The following is a 19925-nucleotide window of genomic DNA, read 5'->3' as shown; positions in this document are numbered from 1 at the left end:
ATGGATGGATGAATAGATGGATGAACAAGTAGGTGGATGGATGGATAGATGGGTAGGTAGGTGAGTGGATGGATGGATGGATAAGATAAATGGATGGATACATGCATGGGTAGATGGATGGATGAATAGATGGATGAACAAGTAGGTGGATGGATGGATAGATGGATAGACATGGATGGATGATTGGTGCATGGATAGATGAATAGATGGGTGGATGGATGAAGAAGGATAAGTCTTTATTCCCCCCTCCCCCATAGATCTATACTTCCTTTGAGAGCTTTACTGTGCCTGAATGTTTTCACACCCACATTTCGTGAATCCGTGTGGGGTACCCTAGATGTGACCTCACCTCATGAAGTCCCTGGAGAGGGGTTTCCCCTTCCTACTGGAGATAGCTAGCATCCAGACTGGCTCGGAGCAGGAGTGCGCTTGGTACTGTGGGGGGTTGAGTTGAAAATACGTCACCAGTTACTCTGGGGAGTTTGCCTTTCCTTAACGCACCTTGGCTCTCATTATGGACTCAGTTCTGAAAGCCCTCAGGGTTTGCCTGCTGTGTCCCTCTGGGAGCCTGGTCCCTCCCGATCCTTGCCATCAGAAATTTGCTCCTTAGGGAAATTTAGCATCTCATTTCTTCCATCATTATCTCTCAGCCCCCTCTAAGCTGGAATTTAGTACCTTTTGACAAGCATCTGTAGCTCCCCTAGAAGACAGGAGCTGCTGTTTTTACTGTTGAGGCTTGGTCCTTAGTACAGAGTTCTAAACGATACTTTTGAAATGTGTTAAATGAGCGTGGCACGTTTGTTTGAGGGTTTCTTTGAAGTTGGCTGCCTTTAAGTCCAGCCCCGTTTCTCCAGATATTCTGTGTGCGCTGATTTATATCCCTGGAACCTCAGAATGAAATCTCCAAATAGGCAGTGAGAAATCCTCCCTGTGGAGTCTGTAAGGAAATCGGTCTTTCTGAGTCTCCCAATGAAGGAAGAAACTAATTGAATGTAAACTCATTACATCTCTGAAGCACTTTGAAAATTTCCCCGCGATTTAATTATGATGAAGTTCTCAGGATGCAGTCATGCCAGGAAATGTCGCAAGCCATCAGCCCTGTGGGTTGAGCTCGGGGCAGGGGCCACCGGGCAGTGAGACGTACTGCCTTTTTCCTAGCGCACGTGCACGCTGGTGTGACAGTGAGCCCTGGAGTCAGCTTGCTTGGGTTTGGTCCTGATTTCTCAGCTTATTAGCTGTGGGAGCTTGGGCCAGTTAACTTCCACTTTGTAAGCCTCAGTTTCCTCATCTGTAAAACGGAGCTCATAGGATGGTCTCCATCACAGGGTTGCTGTGTGGATGAAATGAGTAAATATATCTGAAGCACATAGCAGAGTGGTTGGCACATTGCAAATGTCCAGTGCCTGTGGGTCACTATTATGTCATATCAGGGAAATGGTGGAGGATACATGAGGAATTTGGGATTGATATAAATCAGTGCAGGCTTCCCTGGAAGCTCAGCTGGTAAAGAATTCACCCTTAATGCAGGACACTGCAGTTTGATTCCTGGGTCAGGAAGATCTCCTGGAGAAGGGATAGGCTACCCACTCCAGTATTCTTGGGCTTGCCTCGTGGCTCAGATGGTAAAGAATCCACCTGCAATGTGGGAGACCTGGGTTTGATCCCTAGGTTGGGAAGATCCCCTGGAAGAGGGCATGGCAACCCACTCCAGTATTCTTGCCTGGAGAATCCCTATAGACAGAGGCACCTGGTGGGCTGCAGTCCATGGGGTTGTAAAGAGTGGGACACGACTGAGCAACTGAGCACACACAGACACAGATCAGTGTAATGGGTATCACAGGTTTTAAAGCTGTTTATTTATCTGGCTGTGTTTGTCCTTCCTTGCATCATGAAGGATCGTCCGTTGCTGTGCGCACGCTCCCTAGCTGTGGGTCACGGCCTCGGTGGTTGCGATGCTCGGTCGTAGTTGCTTTGGGGTGTGTGGGATCCCAGTTCCTGGACCAGGGACTGAACCCACATCCCCTGCATTGCAAGGCGGATTCTTAACCCCGGGCCACCAGGGAAGCCCGGAGTGTTACGGTTTTGGAAGAATTTTTCTCCAGTTTCTGTGGTCCTCAGTATTACTATGCATCCCTCCTATTCATCCCTAGATGATGCCTCCGAGTGTCTCTTCTCAGCAGTGTGCTCTTCTGTACTTCTCTTCATTTACACATCATTCAAAAGATGGGATCATACCATGCATAGTGTTTAAAAATGCTTTCTTTCACGATAAACCTGAGCCTTTTCTCGTTGTTTTGGGGGTTGCATGGTACTTCCTTATACAAATTGGCCATAATATTTTTTTTCATCTTTATTGAGGGATAAGATGGTAAAGAATCTGCCTGCATTGCAGGAGACCCGGGTTTGATCCCTGGGTCAGGAAGATCCCCTGGAGAAGGGAATGGCAACCCACTCCAGTATTCTTTCCTGGAGAATCCCATGGACAGAGGAGCCTGGTGGGCTACACAGTCCATGGGGTCGCAAAGAGTCAGACACAACTGAGTGACTAACACTTTCAAACCTCACATAACTATGGTATCCTTTACTAACGACTTCTTAGACATTTACGTGGGGCTCGATTTTTGGAATCATCATTTATTGTTTTCAAAGTTAATACTTGCACTGATTTACAAAGAGCACATGTTAATAGAAGGCTTACAAAGAAAAAGAAAAAGGCAGTTCCCCCATCCACCGCCACCCCCCTCCATGGCCCCATTCTCTTTTAAGAAGGAACCACTTCTCTCTGTTTCTTGAGAAACTTTCTCCCACATTTCTAGGTATATTTGCATACTGTATCTGCCATATCTTGATTTGGAAACCAGCGCCCTCTGGTTCTGGTAAATGCCATTTGATGTTCCTTTAAATAGTTCCCCCTCCGGTTCTCTGTTCTCTTTTTATTAGTCTTATTAGTTGGCTATTGGACTTCCTGGACCGAGTGTCTCATTTTCCTCTCTCTTTTCTTTCTGTTTCTTATAAAACCTTTGCAGTTTTATTCTGCATGGTGGGAAGTTTCATCGCCTTTACCTCCATCAGAAGAGCAAACGTTTCTCCTGTTGCTGCTGTCTTCAGCATTCCCAGTTCTGAGAACAGTTTCTCGTTCTCCCTGTTTTTGGTTTGTTTTCTCTCTAGCAGCCTGTGCTTTTTTGTGGATGTCGTCAATGCCTTCGCACCTGTCTGATAGTAATGATAGGTTTTTGTCTTAACAGTCATTGTCTCTCTGAATCCCTTGGTTCCCCCTGAGAGCCTTCATTTTTTTTTTCCTGTTTGGTTATTTTCTCCAATGACTTACTATTATCATAGGAAAAATAGAGACAAATTTTAAGCATATGCAGCACCAATTATTTATAGAGTCTCTAGGCTAGTTTTTGTGCTAAGTGTTTTACATGCTTTATTGCATATAATCCTTAAAACGTGTTCACCGATAGCTCAGGGGGTATAGGATCCACGTTTAATGCAGGAGACTTGGGTTCATTCCCTGGATTGGGAAGATCCCCTGGAGGAGGAAATGGCAACCCACTCCAGTATACTTGCTGGAGAATCCCATGGACAGAGGAGCCTGGTGGGCTGCAGTCCATGGGGTTGCAAAGAGTCAGACATGGCTGAGCACGTGAGGGATGGATGGAATCCTTAAAATAACTCTATAGGAGATGAGCACCACCGTGGGGACGAGGTCATGGTCAGGGACTCCACAGCTGGGATTGAATCTTGACTGCCGCTTACTGCCTATTGTTAATAATGACTTAACTGCACCGTGCCTCAGTTTCCCCATCTCTGAAATAGGGGTAATGATAGAACTTGACTCTTACTGTCAAGAGGATTAAGAAAGTTCCTGGCAGACAGTAAAGTGAAGGTGAAAGTGAAATCGCTCAGTCGTGTCCGACTCTTTGTGACCACGTAGACTGTAGCCCACCAGGCTCCTCCGCCCATGGGATTCTCCAGGGAAGAATACTGGAGTGGGTTGCCATTTCCTCCTCCAGGGGATCTTCCCGACCCAGGGATTGAACCCAGGTCTTCCGCATTGCGGGCAGATGCTTTAACCTCTGAGCCACCAGGGAAGCCCAGTAAATCTCTATGTAAATGTTGTTGTTATTAATTACATTTCACTTCTGAGTGTCATTATTATTTCTGTTACTATTTCCATTTTCCATATGAAGAAACAGTAATGCTAGAGAGATGGATCTCTCACCCAAGGACTCCCAGCTGGGAGCTTGGAGAGAGAGTTGGACCTTGGATTGGAACCAAGTAGTCTGACTCCAGAGTCCTGCCTTCCATCCACTAACTGTTGTTTTTGTTCAATCGCTAAGTCATGTCCGACTCTTTGCAACCCCATGGACTGCAGCACACCAGACTTCCATGTCCTCCACGGTCTCCTAGAGTTTGCTCCAATTCATGTCCATTGAGTCAGTGATACTATCCAACCATCTCATCCTCTGTCGCCCCCTTCTCCTTTTGTCTTCAATCTTTCCTAGCATGAGAGTCTTTTCCAGTGAGTTGGCTCTTCACATCAGGTGGCCAAAATACTGGAGCTTCAGCTTTAGCTTCAGTCCTTCCAATGAATATTTAGAGTTCATTTCCCTTAAGACTGACTGGTTTGATCTCCTTGCAGTCCAAGGGACTCTTAAGAGTCTTCTTCAGCCCTGCAATTCAAAAGCATCAATTCTTTGGCACTCTGCCTTCTTTATGGTCCAACTCTCACATCCATACATGACTGCTGGAAAAACCGTAGCTTTGACTATACAGCCTTTGTTGGCAAAGTAATGTCTCTGCTTTTTAATGCACTGTCTAGGTTTGTCATAGCTTTCCTTCCAAGGAGCAAGCATCTTTTAATTTCATGGCTGCAGTCAGCGTCCGAAATTTTGCAGTATTGCTTTTCAGAGAGAGAGACAGAGAGACAGAGGGAAAGACGGCAGATCTGCCTTGGAATTGCTGGTGGTACTAGCCAGGGTTGACAGGTAAAATGTAGGATGGTCAGTACAATTAAAATTTCAAATAAGCTGTGTTTAGTAGAAGCCTGTACCAAATTAAAAAATTCATTATTTATCTGAAATTCAGATATATTTGGACACTGACTATTTTTGTTTGCTAAGTCAGGTAGCCCTAGGTGGGGTTTGTCTTCTTCCTCCCTCCAGTCCCTTCTTGAGGTTCTGCCCCATCACTCTGGAACCCTTTGTATTTCCCCAGGATCAGGGCTAGGGTACCAATGGCTGTCTCCCTCATCCATCGGGTGAGATAGGACAGAAAACACTCTGAGAACCAGGCTTTCACGTGTGGTGAAAACGAATCGTGATTGTGTTTGGAGTGAGGGGCAGCATCCTTCCTTCTCTTTGACCTTGACAGTCCCGTCCTTAAGCCCGCCCTGCGGATTTCCTTCGAGCCTGGAGGGACGCCCAGAGCCTACAGTTTGAGGGTTCGTCCCCCCTCTGGAAGAAAACCAGCAAAGAGACCTCGGAGCTCTCTCTCCACGGAGCCAGACGGCTCAGTCTGCTCTCCTCCATCACGTGCTGGCAGATTTTGACTGCCAGCCAGGTCTGGAGCAGCTTGGACCAGCGGGGGCGAGCGATGGGGTGGGGTGGGGGAGCTTGACCAGCTGGCACAGCCGCCCGTCTACAGGCCGAAGTCGAGAGGGTGCTGATGGGTTGGTGGCTGGGTGCCATGGAGAGGGTGCTTTGGGCGGCAGGGCGTTCTCACTCTCTTGGGGACCAGCTGGTGAAGAGGTTTGATGAGGACACCCCCACCTCCCTTTTCCTTAGTCTACATGGAGTTAACAGTTTTGGCAGGCTGAGGGATTCTGGGAGTCCTCTGTCATCGAGTTCTTCCAAATGTAAGGGCTGATGAATTAATAATGAGCATGCTGACGCCTCTCCAGCATTCACCATAGTGGGTTTGTGCCAGAGGAATGGTGAACTCAAATGAAGAGTCTAAATGTTCAGAGCATCATGGTCTTATTTTAAGTGTAGTTAAGGTCATGGCTCAGTGGTAAAGGATCTGCCTGCAATGCAGGAGATCTGGGTTCAATCCCTGGGTCGTGAAGATCCCCTGGAGAAGGAAATGACACCCCCCCTCTAGTATTCTTGCCTGGAGAATCCCATGGACAGAGAAGCCTGAGGGGCTACTGTTCATAGGTCACAAGGAGTCAGACACGACTGACCGACTTAACACTCCAGTTTCACACTGGAACCTGGATACAGAAGAGACTATCTCCAGTGCAAATGTGGTTCATTAGAATCTGGAGCGGCCTTCCTAAGAGTTAAAGAAAGTGAATATGATTTACATGTAATAATATGCACACATCTTCAAGTGTCAGCCCGATGGATTTCTTTTTTAATTATTATTTTTTTAGTTAAAGGATAATTGCTTTACAATGTTGTATTGGTTTCTGCCATACATCAACATGAATCAGCCATAGGTATACATATGTCCCTGCCTCTTGAACCTCCCTCCCACCTCCCACCCCGTGGCTTTTGACAATTGTATACATCTGTTTACCCATTGCCCAAAATGGGATCGAAGATGTTTCTGTCACCCCAGAAAGAGCTTCTGTTACCTAAGTCAGGTCTGCCTCTCCTCAGGCAACCACTTTGTAATTTCTGTCACCATCAGTTCAGTTCAGTCGCTCAGTTGTGTCCTACTCTTTGTGACCCCATGGACTGCAACATGCCAGGCTTTCCTGTTCATTACCAACTCCCGGAGCTTGCTCAAACTCATGTCCATTGAGCTCGTGATGCCATCCAACCATCTCATCCTCTGTCGTCCCCTTCTCCACCCACCTTCAATCTTTCCCAGCATCAGGGTCTTTTCCAGTGAGTTAGTTCTTTACATCAGGTGGCCAAAGCATTGGAGTTTCAGCTTCAGCATCAGTCCTTCCAATGAATATTCAGGACTGGTTTCCTTTAGGATGGACTGGTTGGATCTCCTTGCAGTCCAAGGGATTCTCAATAGTCTTCTCCAACACCACAGTTCAAAAGCATCAATTCTTTGGTGCTCAGCTTTCTTTATAGTCCAACTCTCCCATCCATACATGACTACTGGAAAAACCATGGCTTTGACTAGATGAACCTTTGTTGGCAAAGTCATGTCCCTGCTTTTTAATGGCTTCCCTGGTAGATCAGACGATAAAAAAAAGCATCTACCTACAATGCGGGAGACCCGGGTTCAGTCCATGGGTGGGGAAGATCCCTGGAGAAGGAAATGGCAACCCACTCCAGTACTCTTGCCTGGAAAATCCCATGGACGGAGGAGCCTGATAGGCTACAGTCCATGGGGTTGCAAAGAGTCGGACACGACTGAGCGGGTCATCATCATCATGCTTTTTAATATGCTGTCTAGGTCGGTCATAGCTTTCCTTTCGAGGAGCAAGTGCCTTTTAATTTCATGGCTGCAGTCACCATCTGCAGTGATTTTGGAGCCCAGAAAATAGTCTGTCACTGTTTCCATTGTTTCCCCATCTATTTGCCATGAAGTGATGGGACCGGATGCCGTGATCTTAGTTTTCTGAATGTTGAGTTTTAAGCCAACTTTTTCACTCTCCTCTTTCACTTTCATCAAGAGGCTCTTTAGGTCTTCTTTGCTTTCTGCCATAAGGGTGGTATCATCTGCATATCTGAGGTTATTGATATTTCTCCTGGCATTCTTAATTCCAGCTTGTGCTTCCTCCAGTCCAGCGTTTCTCATGATGCACTCTGCATGTAAGTTAAATAAGCAGGGTGACAATACACAGCCTTGACATACTCCTTTCCCGATTTGGAACCAGTTTGTTGTTCCATGTCCAGTTTTAACTGTTGCTTCTTGACTTGCATACAGATTTCTCAGGAGGCAAGTAAGGTGGTCTGGTATTCCCATCTCTTGAAGACTTTTCCACAGTTTGTTGCGATCCACACAGTCAAAGGGTTTGGCATAGTCAATAAAGCAGAAGTAGATGTCTTTCTGGAACTCTCTTGCTTTTTTGATGATCCAGAGGACATTGGCAATTTGATCTCTGGTTCCTCTGGCTTTTCTAAAACCAGCTTGAACATCTGGAAGGTCACATTTCACATACTGCTGAAGCCTGTACCATAGATGGGTTTTAAATATTCTTGTGCTTGAAAGGAATCATACAGGGTAGGGCTCTGTGTGTATGTGTGTGTGTGTGTGTTTATATACAGGTTTCTTTCACTCAGTATAATGTTGGAGACTCCTCTGTGTCATGACATCAGTATTTTTTCCTCTTTTTATTGCTAGGGAATATTTCATTTATAAATGGACCATGGTGGGTTTGTCCATTCTCCTGTGGATGGACATTTGAGCTCTTGCATTTGGGTTTGGTTGTGACTGAAGCTGCTCTGAACCCTCCTGAGTCTTCGTGTGGACATTTGTTTTCATTTCTCTTGGGGCAGGTCTCCAGGAGAGGGATCAGTGGATCACAGGGTAGATTCTTTTTGAAGCTCCAGTGCTTTTTCCTGGTTTGGAAATTACATACCAGCTGGTAGGCCAGGCCTTTTTCCATTATTTTCATCAGGTGGGTGTGGCCAGCAAGACTTAGGTCACCCAGGCAGGTCTGCCTCAACCAACAACTGTAATTGAAGCTGAATGTAAATGATTATAATTCTGAGCTGTTTGGTTTAATTTTGTAAAATTGCAAGAAGCTGGTATATTTTGAGGGTTGTTTTTTTTCTTTTTTAAATAAAAGATTAGGTATAGATAGAGCCCCCATATGAATTTGATTCATGCCTGAGTCATGACTGAGAATTGACGTGCCGCACTGGAGAGCTGACTCAATGCAACATTTATGTGCCCCTCCCCACCCCCCCCCCGTGGGCTTCTGATGTGTGACTCAGTGTTGAATGAACATGAGCGACCTCGTTTTGCAGGGTTTCCTGCTGAGTTTTCTTTCCTCCCCGTCCCTCTGCTTGCGTTGTGGTCAGCTCTCCACTGCCCCACCTGCCATTGATATTCATTGTATTGTCAGTGAACTCTGTGCAATAATATCTTCCCCCTCTTTTATTAAGAGGGATATTTCGTTTTGTAGCTTGGCTTTTCCTCCAGTGTTTAAACCGTCTTCACTGTCACAGAAGAAATGCTTAATCGCACCCATCAAGCCAGAATATTCTGATGTGTCCCTCAAGACGCTCTTCACAAATTTCACATATGTTTCCAGAGCTGAAATTGTCCTAAAACGAGCACTTAAGCAGAAATGAAAAGATCTGCCTAGGTGTTTAGCTACTGTTTGTGATTATGCTATGCTGGTACCCCTGACACCAGAGGGAAATTAATAGCATTATAGAGTATGGATCCCTCTGGCATTTTGAGAAGAAGGATCCTAGGAGCTTTGCTCGGTTTGGGGAACTACAGATGGGAAATATGGAATTTTACTCTCAAGCAACATGAGAAACAGCTTGCAAGTGTCCGCTGATTTCTTTTTTTTTAAGCTAAAAAAATGATCGTTTTGAGTACAGCCGATTGTCTGCTGATTTTAAATGTCTCCTCCTCTGCAAGTGCCTTTTGGCCTTTTTTTTTTCCTTTTGTCCAGACTGTGAGTTAGGAGCCTTTAACAAAAACACACGGGCCAAGCGGTGTCTCACTGTCGTGCAGGCACCTGTCTGAAAATTGAACTTTTGTCCACAGGATCCTCTTCACTGTGAATCAGGGTCTTCTATGATCAAAACGTTAAAAACTATCATATCACAAATTTATAATATTTACTTATATATTTACATATTTTAAAATTATATTATCAATTCATTTTTTAAAATTTCCCCTAAGATATGTGCGTGTATAGTTTAACAAATCAGGTTGTTTTGTGGGGCTCACAGTAAGCAAGTCTGATGACCGTCCCCACCCCCAATTCCCACATAGGGATGCGCGAAAACCGATTTTAGCTGTTTCCTCACTTGTTTTGCCTCCACATTTTCAACTGCATGCCTACTCTGATGTTTCTTGACTTTTTCAGCTTTAAGAATCTTCCATGATTTCTTCGTGTGGAAGGTGAGGATTTGGTTCTCTTATCCATCTCCACCCCCCACCCCCCCCCCGACCCCCACCATCCTACACAAGAGACACTGTGTTTTTTAAGGTTAGTTCATAGTCACAGCTTAAAAATGGAATATTGTTCAGCCTTAAAAAGGAATGAAGTTCTGACAACATGGATGAACCTTGAAAGCATTACGCCCAGTGAAAAAAGCCAGACATGCGTGTGAAGTGTCTGTGCATGGGTATTCAGTAGATCACTTCAGTCCGTTCAACTCTTTGTGACCCTGTGGATTGTAGCCTGCTAGGCTCTCCTGTCCATGGAGTTCTCCAGACAAGAATACTGGAGTGGGGGCCATGCCCTCATCCAGGGGATCTTCCTGACCCAGGGATTGAACCCATGTCTCCTAAGGCTCGCATTGCAGGCAGATTCTTTACTGCTGAGCCACTGGAGAAGCCCCATGAAGTGTCTGCTGCTGCTGCTGCTGCTAAGTCACTTCAGTCGTGTCCGATTTCTGTGCGACCCCATAGACGGCAGCCCACCAGGCTCCGCCGTCCATGGGATTCTCCAGGCAAGACTACTGGAGTGGATTGCCATTGCCTTCTCCTCATGAAGTGTCTAGATTAAGTAAATTCAGAGAGACAGAGAGTAGCTTAGAGGTTACCAGTGGCTGGAGGGAGACGGGACAGGGAGCTACCTCTTCGTGGTTGCAGAGCTTCTGTTCTGTGAAAAGGTTTTGGAGCTTTGTGCTGATGCTTGCTCAACACTGTGAGTGTCATCAATGCCCCTGAATTGTCCAGACTTTAAAGAGCACATTTTCTGTTGTGTATATTCAACCTTGCATTTAAGTACCTTGGTTAAGAAATAAACAATAGCTTACATTGTTAAGACTGTCAATGGTATTCACTTATTTCCTTTCTTGTGCAATTTGGTGTTTTCCAGAGTTGGCAGTGATCTCCGTTTTTTCCCCTTTGCCTAGTTTTCTGGGCACCCGTTGTTAATCCACCACTAGCCTCCCACCGAGGACTGTAGACTCTCCCCCACGAGCATTCAAACCTCCTGGGCTCTACAGTCTGCCTTTTCCCAGAGCCCTCCAGCCCCTCTTCCCATCTGGGGTCTGGTTCTCCGAGCCTGTTGCAGTGTCGCTCTGATGTACTTTTTTTTTTTTTTTTTCTCACCGCCTGGAGATGCCCTTTATTCCTTTCCCCCTGTCTTGACTTTCTTGTCTCACTGCTTCATCTCATGGAGTAAACACATCCTTGAGTGTCTTTCTGATAAGGGGCAACAGGGAGGTCAGTCTCCGGCTTCTGCAGACGCAGAGCCTGACCTGGGGACCCCCTGCGCAAGGAATCTAGGGAGGACATGCTCTTTGGGGTAGTGGCTCCGAGCGGCTCCACTTGACATCTTTCCGGCTGGGGTCACTGTCACCGAGTCTAGGCTCGTACAACGCATGGCAGGCCGGTAAATCTAGAGACGAGTTGTCGGAGCAAGGAATAGCGACTTTGTTCAGAAAACTGGTAGACTGAGAAGATGGTGGGCCAGTGTCCCAAAGAACCATCTTACCCGAATTCAGGATTCTTTTATATTAAAAGGGGAGTGGGTATGAGTGGCTGTTGCAAACTTCCTGGTGTCAGAATCCGCTGTTCTTGCCTCCATTTATTTAGGTCAATCACGACGTTCCTATAAACCTTCAAAAAGACAAACATTATTCTCAGTTCTGCAGCTTTTTATCTCTCTCTGAGTGGAAAAGTGTTTTAGAGCCTAGAACTTCCCTGGTGGCCCCGGGGTTAAGCACCGCCTGGGAGTGCAGGGGACATGGGTTCCTCCCTGATCCGGAAGATGCCACATGCCGAGGAGCAACTAAACCTGTTTCACCTCAACCCAGAGCCCGTGCACCTTAGGGCCTACGCTCTGCAACAGAGGAAGTCCCTGCAATGAGAAGCCCACCCACCGCAGCGAAGAGTAGCCCCTGCTCGCTGCAACTAGAGAAAGCCTGTACAAAGCGTTGAAGACCCAGTGCAGCCAAATAAACGAAATAAATAAATAGATTAAAAAAAAATAAAGATCGGAGCCTTGAGAGTGGACTCTCCTCTATATTTTGGGCTACGGGCAATGTTCTTACAGCAAAAGCAATTGCGTACAAGGTAAAAGAAAAGAAAACAGACCCAGTGTGGGGTCGGATTTGTTCTTCCCTGGCGCACTGGTAGCCCCGTTTGTCTTTCTAAGCAGGGTTGCAGCTGCGGGAGGATCTTCAGTACCTGTCATCTGGAGTCATGAAGGGGACTGGTGGGTAACGACTTTTTTTTTTTTTTGAGCTCATTCCCTGAAGTCTTGTGCCGGGTGATTACCACCTCCCCATCACTAGACTCTCCCCTGCAGGCCCTGCTTCTTAGGGGTAATTGAAGGTTAATCAGATACACTACTTCCTGCTTCCGTATCAGCTAGTTAATATGTCACTACATACAGATTAAAAAAAAAAAATTTCCCAACATTTAAAGGAGCTTTGCTAGTGTTGACAGTTTCCAGGAAGCTACCCATGTTGAGGGATTATCTTAAAAAATATATATATATCTATAGGATTTATCATACAGTCCAGGAATCGCACTCCCTGGTGTTTACCCAAACAACTGAAGAGTTACGTCCGCACAGAAGCCAGCACACGGATGATTACAGCAGTTTTATTCATAATTGCCAAAGCGTGGAAGCACCCAAGATGCCCTGTGATAAGTGAATAGATAAGTAATACCAGGGCCCATCCAGACAATGGACTATTATTCAGTGCTAAAAAGAAACGAGCTATCAAGCCATGAAGAGACATGGAAGGATCTTAAACGCACTTGACTTAAGTGGAAGAAGCCGGTCTGAAAAGGCTGAATACTGTACAATTTCAGCTATAAGGCATTTTGGAAAAGCCAAAACCGTGGAGCCAGTAAAAGGATTAGCGGTTGCCAAGGGTTGCCAGGGAGCCGGAAGAGATGAACAGACGGAACACAAGAGTTCTAGGGCGTGGAACTGCCGGTCCTGACACCAGAATAGTAGATGCATGTCTTTGTGCCTTTGCGCAAACTCAGAATATACAGCACAGAGAGCCATCTCCAATGTAGACTGTGGACTTTGGGTGATAACCATGTGCCGGTGTAGGTTTACTGATCGTAACAAACGCCCCACCCGGTGAAGGATGTGGATGGTGGAGAGGCTGTGCATGTGTGGTGCAGGCAGTATGTGGGAATTCTCTGTACTTTCTGCTCAGTTTGGCTGTGAATATAAAACTGCTCTAAAAAAAAAAAAGGAACACGTGCCTTTATCTGCTGTAAGAGTTTCCTGTTGCTGCTGTAACAAGCACCACAAGCACAGTGGCTTAGAACGACTCAGATATATCATCCGACAGCACTGGAAATTAGAGGTTCACATTGGTTCTAACTGGGGTAAAATCAAGGCAGCAGCAGGGCTGCGTTCCTGCTGGAGGCTCCTGGGAAGAACCTGTTGCTTTGCCTCCTCCAGGTTCTAGAGCCCACCGACCTCCCTTGTCTCGTGACCTTTTCTCCATCGTCAAGTCAGTGACATAGCATCTTCCAGTCTCTCCTGTCTGACCATGCTCTTGTCGTCACATCTTTCTGATTCTGACTCATCTTGCTCTCTCATAACGTTTCTTGTGATGATGTGGGCCCTACCCAGCTCACCCAGGATCATCTCACCATCTCAGAATCCTTAACCACAGCTGCTGAGTCCCTCTTGCCATGTAAGGTGACATGACAGGTTTTATGGATTAGGAGGTGGTCATCTTTGAGGGGGGTGCTTCCCAGGTGGCGCTAGTGGTAAAGAACCCGCCTGCCAATGCAGGTGATGTAAGAGACGTGGGTTCGATCCCTGGGTCAGGAAGATCCCCTGAAGGAGATCATGGCAACCCTCTCCAGTGTTCTTGCCTGGACAATCCCACGGACAGAGGAGCCTGGTGGGCTGCAGTCCATAGGGTCACAAAGAGTAGGACATGACTGAAGTGACTTAACATGTACGCACACATCTTTGGGGGAGAAGTGATTATTTTGTTGATCACGTATGCCCTTTATTATTTCTTAAATTATGTTTGCACTGGGTCTTCCTTGTAGCGCACCAGCTTTCTCTAGTGTCAAGCGTCGGCTACTCTCCAGCTGCAGAGCACAGGCTTCTCATTGCAATTCCAGTGGAACCCAGCTCCATCCCAAGACCGATTCTTGGTCATGTTCCAAGCTGTGGGAGGCAGGGAGACTGTTGAGGAGAAGGAAGGAAGGAAATCCTGTTGGGTTCCAGGTTTGACTGGAGGACAGAGGACAGGGATTCTTAAGAAAGGGACCCACCTGAGTCGTTGGAGATGCCTTTCCATGTCCAGCATCCTGGATTCTGGCCAACTCTCCCTTGAGAGGCATAACCTTTCTGATCTGTGTCTTATCACTTGTCCATGAGAATATTGTATTTTTCACGTGTAGAAGCAGAAAAAAGATTGGTATCCAGCGATGCCTAGGGATAGAGGGAGCTTTGACAGAAGAGGTTGGACTTGACGTTGAGAAGGTGATGGGATGCCAAGGCTGGGGAAGTACCCCAGTGACATCGACAGGGATGAGATATGGGGAGGGACTGGAGTGGTCTTACTGGCGATGTGGTCTAAATGGGAGGCCCCGAAACACGCAAGGATGGAGGTTGCCGGGCATGCCTGGGCCGCCTCTGTACTTCTGTGCTGGCCTTCCTTGGCGGAGCTTACCACAGATGGCAGCTCTAGAGGGCTGTTGAATTCTAAAGCAGGTGAGACAGAGTCTGGGAGAGGGATGATTAGCCCCCGGCATAGAGGAGGTTCCCACAGGCTTCCTCTGACGGCCCCATGGAGCTGAACTGATGGGCCACTTTTACTGTTTCTGGGAGTCTAAATGCAAGAGACCTGGGTTCAATTCCTGGGTTGGCAGGATCCCCTGGAAAAGGAAATGGCAACCCACTCCAGTATTCTTGCCTGGAGAATCCCATGGACAGGAGCCTGTCAGACTACAGTCCATGGGGTCGCAAGAGTTGGACTCGACTTAGTGAGTAAACCACCAAACGTAGACAGTGTGTTAAAAAGCAGAGACATCACTTTGCCAACAAAGGTCCGTATAGTCAAACCTATGATTTTTCCAGTAGTCATGTACGAATGTGAGAATTGGATCGTAAAGAAGGCTAAGTGCCGAAAAATTGATGCTTTCGAATTGTGGACCTGCAGAAAACTCGAGAGTCCCTGGGGCTGCAAGGAGATCAAACCAGGCAATCCTAAAGGAAATCAACCCTGAATATTCATTAGAAGGACTGATGTGGAAGCTCCAATACTTTGGTCACCTGATGCGAAGAGCCGAGTCCTTGGAAAAGACGCTGATGGTGGGAAAGGCTGAAGGCAAAAGGAGAAGAGGGTGATAGAGAATGAGATGGTTGGATGGCATCACTGACTCAGTGAACATGAATTTGAGCTAACTCTGGGAGACAGAGGAGGGCAGAGGAGCCTAGTGAGCAGCAGTCCATGGGGTCACAAAGAGTCGGATGTGACTGAGCGACTGAACAACAGCAGCTGAGGCAGGTGCAATTTTCTACAGGTGGCGCTGAGATTTTTCTTGGGAGCATCTAGTGCTGAGCCAATGACTGTGTGTGAGTGATGCTCTGCAGAAGAGAAATCATTTTCTTTCCTCACGTATTTGTTCTTTATTCTTGTGTTCGTAATACCTGGTTCTGTCACTCGGATGTTATTTTGGAGATGGATGATGCAGATGTGTTTTTCAAGGCAAGGCGGCATTAAGTAATTTTAGAAACCCATTCAGCACTGTGCCTGTCAGTGCTGACTGTCATACGGTTGCAATGGGTCGTGGGTGTACTCTAGCCAAGACGTCACAGCATCTGTAAGAGGAGACAACTGTGAGTGAGTGTCTAATTCACTAAACACTGGAGAACTCTGGATCCCGTTGACTCCACTGCAATTCGAGTCCAGTTTCATTTCTCTCCTTTCCCTCTCGTGGTTCCCTTCTCACTGAGGTGGGGATGGTCCTGCTTTGGTCAGTTCCCCGGATCTGCCACTTCCTGGCTCAGTGACCTTGGGCAAATGATCTTATTACTTCGAGATTCAATTTCTTTATCTACGAGCAGCAGCTACGACAAACCTAGATACCGTATTTAAAAGCAGAGACATCACTTCGCTGACACAGGTCAGTATAAGTCAAGGCTATGGTTTCTCCAGCAGTCAGGTATGGATATGAGAGATGATAGCAAACTAGACTCCCTCTTCACAAAGTCCAGATTAAGCTCTCACAGCAGTTGATTTCTCATGGCTGCTTTTTGCCTTGGAATAGTTCCCACCTACCACTGAGAATTAAGGCTTAACCCAGGTGACACTCAAGAGTTCCAGCTGGGCCACAGAGAATTAGGAAAGTCCCCACTGGAAGGGCTTCTGGGGATGGTTTAACGGTTTGCTGCTTTTCACGGCTTTGCAGGTCATGCTGGCGGCTTCCTACTGGTCCCTCCTGGCCCCGGCAGTGGAGATGGCCACGTCCTCCGGCGGCTTCGGTTCCTTGGCCTTTCTCCCCGTGGCCGTCGGCTTCACCCTTGGAGCGGCCTTTGTCTACGTGGCCGACCTCCTGATGCCTCACTGGGTGAGTACCGCTCCTCCCTGGGCTCTCGTGTCAGGGCGTGTCCAGCTCTGTGCCACGAATCTACTTCTGTTCAAACTCAACACCCTGGGTCATGTCTCTGTTAAGTGGCTAGTGGTATCGAAATAGATACTTCAAGCCATTTAGGGCTTTTACCTAGAGGGATTGAATTGTGACTGAAAAGAAAATAAGCTCTCGGTGGTCTGACTCATCAGCTCTTCAGTCGCATTTTGCTAAGTTCGGATTTTAAATGTCAGATCTTGTTAAACACGCAGAGAACACCTGGACGTCATTTGCTGCGGCACTGTCTGCAGGAATGGACCTCGACTGGGGCAAGGGAGTGACCGGGACGCTGGTCCTGACCCTTAGCGAGCTTATGACGTCACCAGGGAGCTGAGAACACGCTGGACCACAGCAGAAGACACTCAGCAGAGCATCCCCTCCATGAGCACTGATTAATAGGGGGATGAGGTGGGGGACCGGGCAACAGGGCTCTGGACTGGGCTCGCTTCTGACACAAACCAGTTGTATGTCCCTTACCCTCAGTTTCCTTCTTTTGACTTGAGGGTTTATAACTCCCTTTAGGGGTTGCCAGGTAATAATTTTAAAAAATCTAAAAAGGCACCAAGGATTTCCCTGGTGTTCCAGCGGTTGAGAATCCTCCCTGCCCATGCAGGGGACATGGGTTCAATCCCTGGTCCAGGAGGGACCACAAGCCTCGGGGCAGCTAAGCTCGAGCGCCACAACTTCTGAAGCCTGCATGGCCTCGAGCCCCCGACCCCCGCAGCTCGCTGCAACTAGAGAGAGTCTGCACAGCCATGAAACCCCAGCTCAGCCAAAAATTGTGAATTGAAGAAAGTAATAAGGCACCAGAATTTGGGTGAGCCGATGATTTTTTTTTATTTTTTGCCTAAACAGAGCTGGGAGGTTGGCTTTGGGGAGCGAGCTTTTCCTGGCTCGCAGAGAAGCCCGATACACAGAGCAGCCTGCATTCTGGCTGCAGTCCCTGAGCAGAGAGAGCCAAAGCCAGACCGTGAGACTGTGACCCAGCTCCATTGGCTGAAACCAGCTTGGCTGAAGGGTGGCTGTCAGGAAGGACCCAGTGCAGGCACGCATCACCTTAACAGGCGCTGTGTTTTAACAAGTCCCTGAGGTGGGCAGAAGCCCCCCGAGAGACCTGAGCTGGGGCTTGAATTCTCTGCTCACCCAGGAAGGGAGGAGGCGTGGGAAGGACCATCCGGGGGAGAGAGTTTCTCTGGGGATCGTGGTGGGCGGGGAGCAGGTCGGGTTCCCTGGAGTCGGCAGGGCTCGTACCCCAGGACATAGGCTCACCTTTCCCCACCTGCCTTCTTCCTTCCCCATCGGAGAGAGAGAAGGAAGAGTCTTGGGAGGAACGTGGCCCAGACACTCGTGAGAAACCAATCACTCTTGATCCGGAGGGACCAGCCTCTGGACCAAACAGCTCATTGTGCAGTGATGTCTGCGTGGGGAGCCGTGATGTCATCTTGGAGGAAAGACTGTGTCCTTCTCGTTCAACGAGAGCTTGTCAGGCTGTGGTCCTCTGTCCCCACCCCCCCGGACCCTCTGCCCCCTTGTTGTTGGACACGTCTGCTTGGTAATGGCTCTGGGACGGTCCTCCGGGTGGATTGCCATAGCCTGCTGTCCAGCCCACCTGGGTTCCGTGTAACCTTGCCAGTGGAGTGTATTCTCCTTGCCCGGGCAGGAAGGCCAATGGCGTTCACGCCTGGATGGCAGACCGGGGCTGGCACGGCCCCTGCTGGTCTCCTTCTGCCCTTCCCACCCGAGCCCCCCCGGGCTTCCAAGGAATATATGGCAGAGGGCTCTTTGTCTCGTGAGGAGTCACTGTTCCCTGGTACTGGGGCGGGGAGGGCGGGGGTGGGGTGGGGGTGTCAGCGTATTTGATCAGCTGCCCGAATGTAGAGGCTTTCTCTGGGCCGTGTAAATAGTCATTTGTTCTATGCTGCGGTACATTTTTTTTTCCTTAACCTTTTGCTTCCTGTTTGCTCTACTGTATGCTTTGAATATAGAGAAGATCCCAGCGGGAAGTCTTGGAAAATGAGGCCTGGTTGGGGAGTGGTGGGTGAGCACTGAGGGAGAGAATGAAAGGTCTTCAGAAAGGGCGTAAAAACCATGAACGCCCAGGACCTCGCTCATTGGCAGAAAGATCAACCTGGCAGGAAGCATCTGTTCTGGGATGTTTTAAGAGAAGTTAGTTCATGCTGTTGATGTGAGAAGGGGAATTTGTCTTGGACGAACTCATAAACAGATAAGCATTGTTTATAACTGCAGCAGTACCCAAATGCAAACGTGACGCTAAGAGTGGTGTCGGGGAGCTGTCTGTCCGTCTCTCTGAGACAGGCTGGAGGTTTCCCTCGGTCTCACTGTGAATTTGCCAACCAGACCCAGAAAGGGCAGCTGCTTGGACGTAGGCAAGATGCATCTTGGAGTCTGAGTTATTGGGTTTTGACCTTGAGTCTGGCTGGTTGTCAGCATTGATTGTGCAGTCAAGGGGAATACATTCTTCTGGGGGAGAAAGCGGTGGCCAGAGTTTGGTTTCAGAACGCTCACTGCAGTTGGAGTGTAGGAACCAGGAGTTCCGTGGGGCAATTCCAACTGAGATCTCTTCAGTTTCCTGTTCACCTCACTTTGCGATAAAGCCACACGGCTCAGCACACAGCCCAGGAGCAGGACGCAGTCGTGAGAGCAAAAGGCTTTGGCTGCAGCGATGACAGACGGGGCTCGTCCTGCAAAACGAGTGCCTGGAGGAAGGGGGCCCTGCCTGCAGAAGACCCCACAGCCTCTGCTTTGTCCTTTGGGAGGACTGTGCATGGACTTTGGGCAAGAGGGAGCAAGCCAGTCCCTGGCGAAACAAGCCGGTGCAGGAGTATGCTCAGCACAGAGGTGCTTTGAGGGATTCTTTTAGCATTCCCTAAACATATCTTTTAAACTTTTCTTAAATTTTTCCTTGGCCTTTTTTTTTTTTTTTTTTTTTTTAGTATTTCCTTGGCTGTGCCACAGGCCTGTGGGATCTTAGTTCCCCGACCAGGGATCGAACCCGTGTGCCCTGCACTGTAAGTGCGGAGTCCTAACCACTGGAGTCCCAGGGAAGAGCCTGCTGGAGGGCTTCTGACATTGACCCGTGACGGTCCAAGCACAGGTGCCTCTGCGAGTCCACAGGGGAGGTGCCCTCCCTATTTCTTCTTACACATTCAGGACCTGAAGGGTGGCAAGACTGCAGGAGGGCGGGAAGGAAATGGTTAACTCTGACCTTGTCCTCTAACTCGGCTCCC

The 19925-nt window shown here is 48.0% G+C and overlaps 1 protein-coding gene across 10 annotated transcripts in view; it reads left to right on the top strand.

The window, feature by feature from the left end:
* The window catches only part of SLC39A11 (solute carrier family 39 member 11), a 289255-nt gene that overhangs the window by 29806 nt on the left and 239524 nt on the right, over positions 1-19925 (top strand). For 7 of the 10 annotated variants that reach the window (XM_086355939.1, XM_086355936.1, XM_086355937.1 and 4 more), the window contains one exon: positions 16459-16617. In XM_086355939.1, the coding sequence (XP_086212065.1) occupies positions 16459-16617 (159 nt within the window). Of the gene's footprint in view, positions 1-9522; positions 10000-16458; positions 16618-19925 lie in introns of those variants that run through there. The other 3 variants (XM_086355944.1, XM_086355943.1, XM_086355942.1) reach the window with 1 other exon arrangement.

This window comes from Bos grunniens, chromosome 19 (genome assembly GCF_055505025.1).
Source record: "Bos grunniens cultivar Pamir isolate PY7600 chromosome 19, Bosgru_T2T1.0, whole genome shotgun sequence".
Classification (NCBI taxonomy): domain Eukaryota; kingdom Metazoa; phylum Chordata; class Mammalia; order Artiodactyla; family Bovidae; genus Bos; species Bos grunniens.
This window is presented reverse-complemented; position numbering and strand designations above follow the sequence as displayed.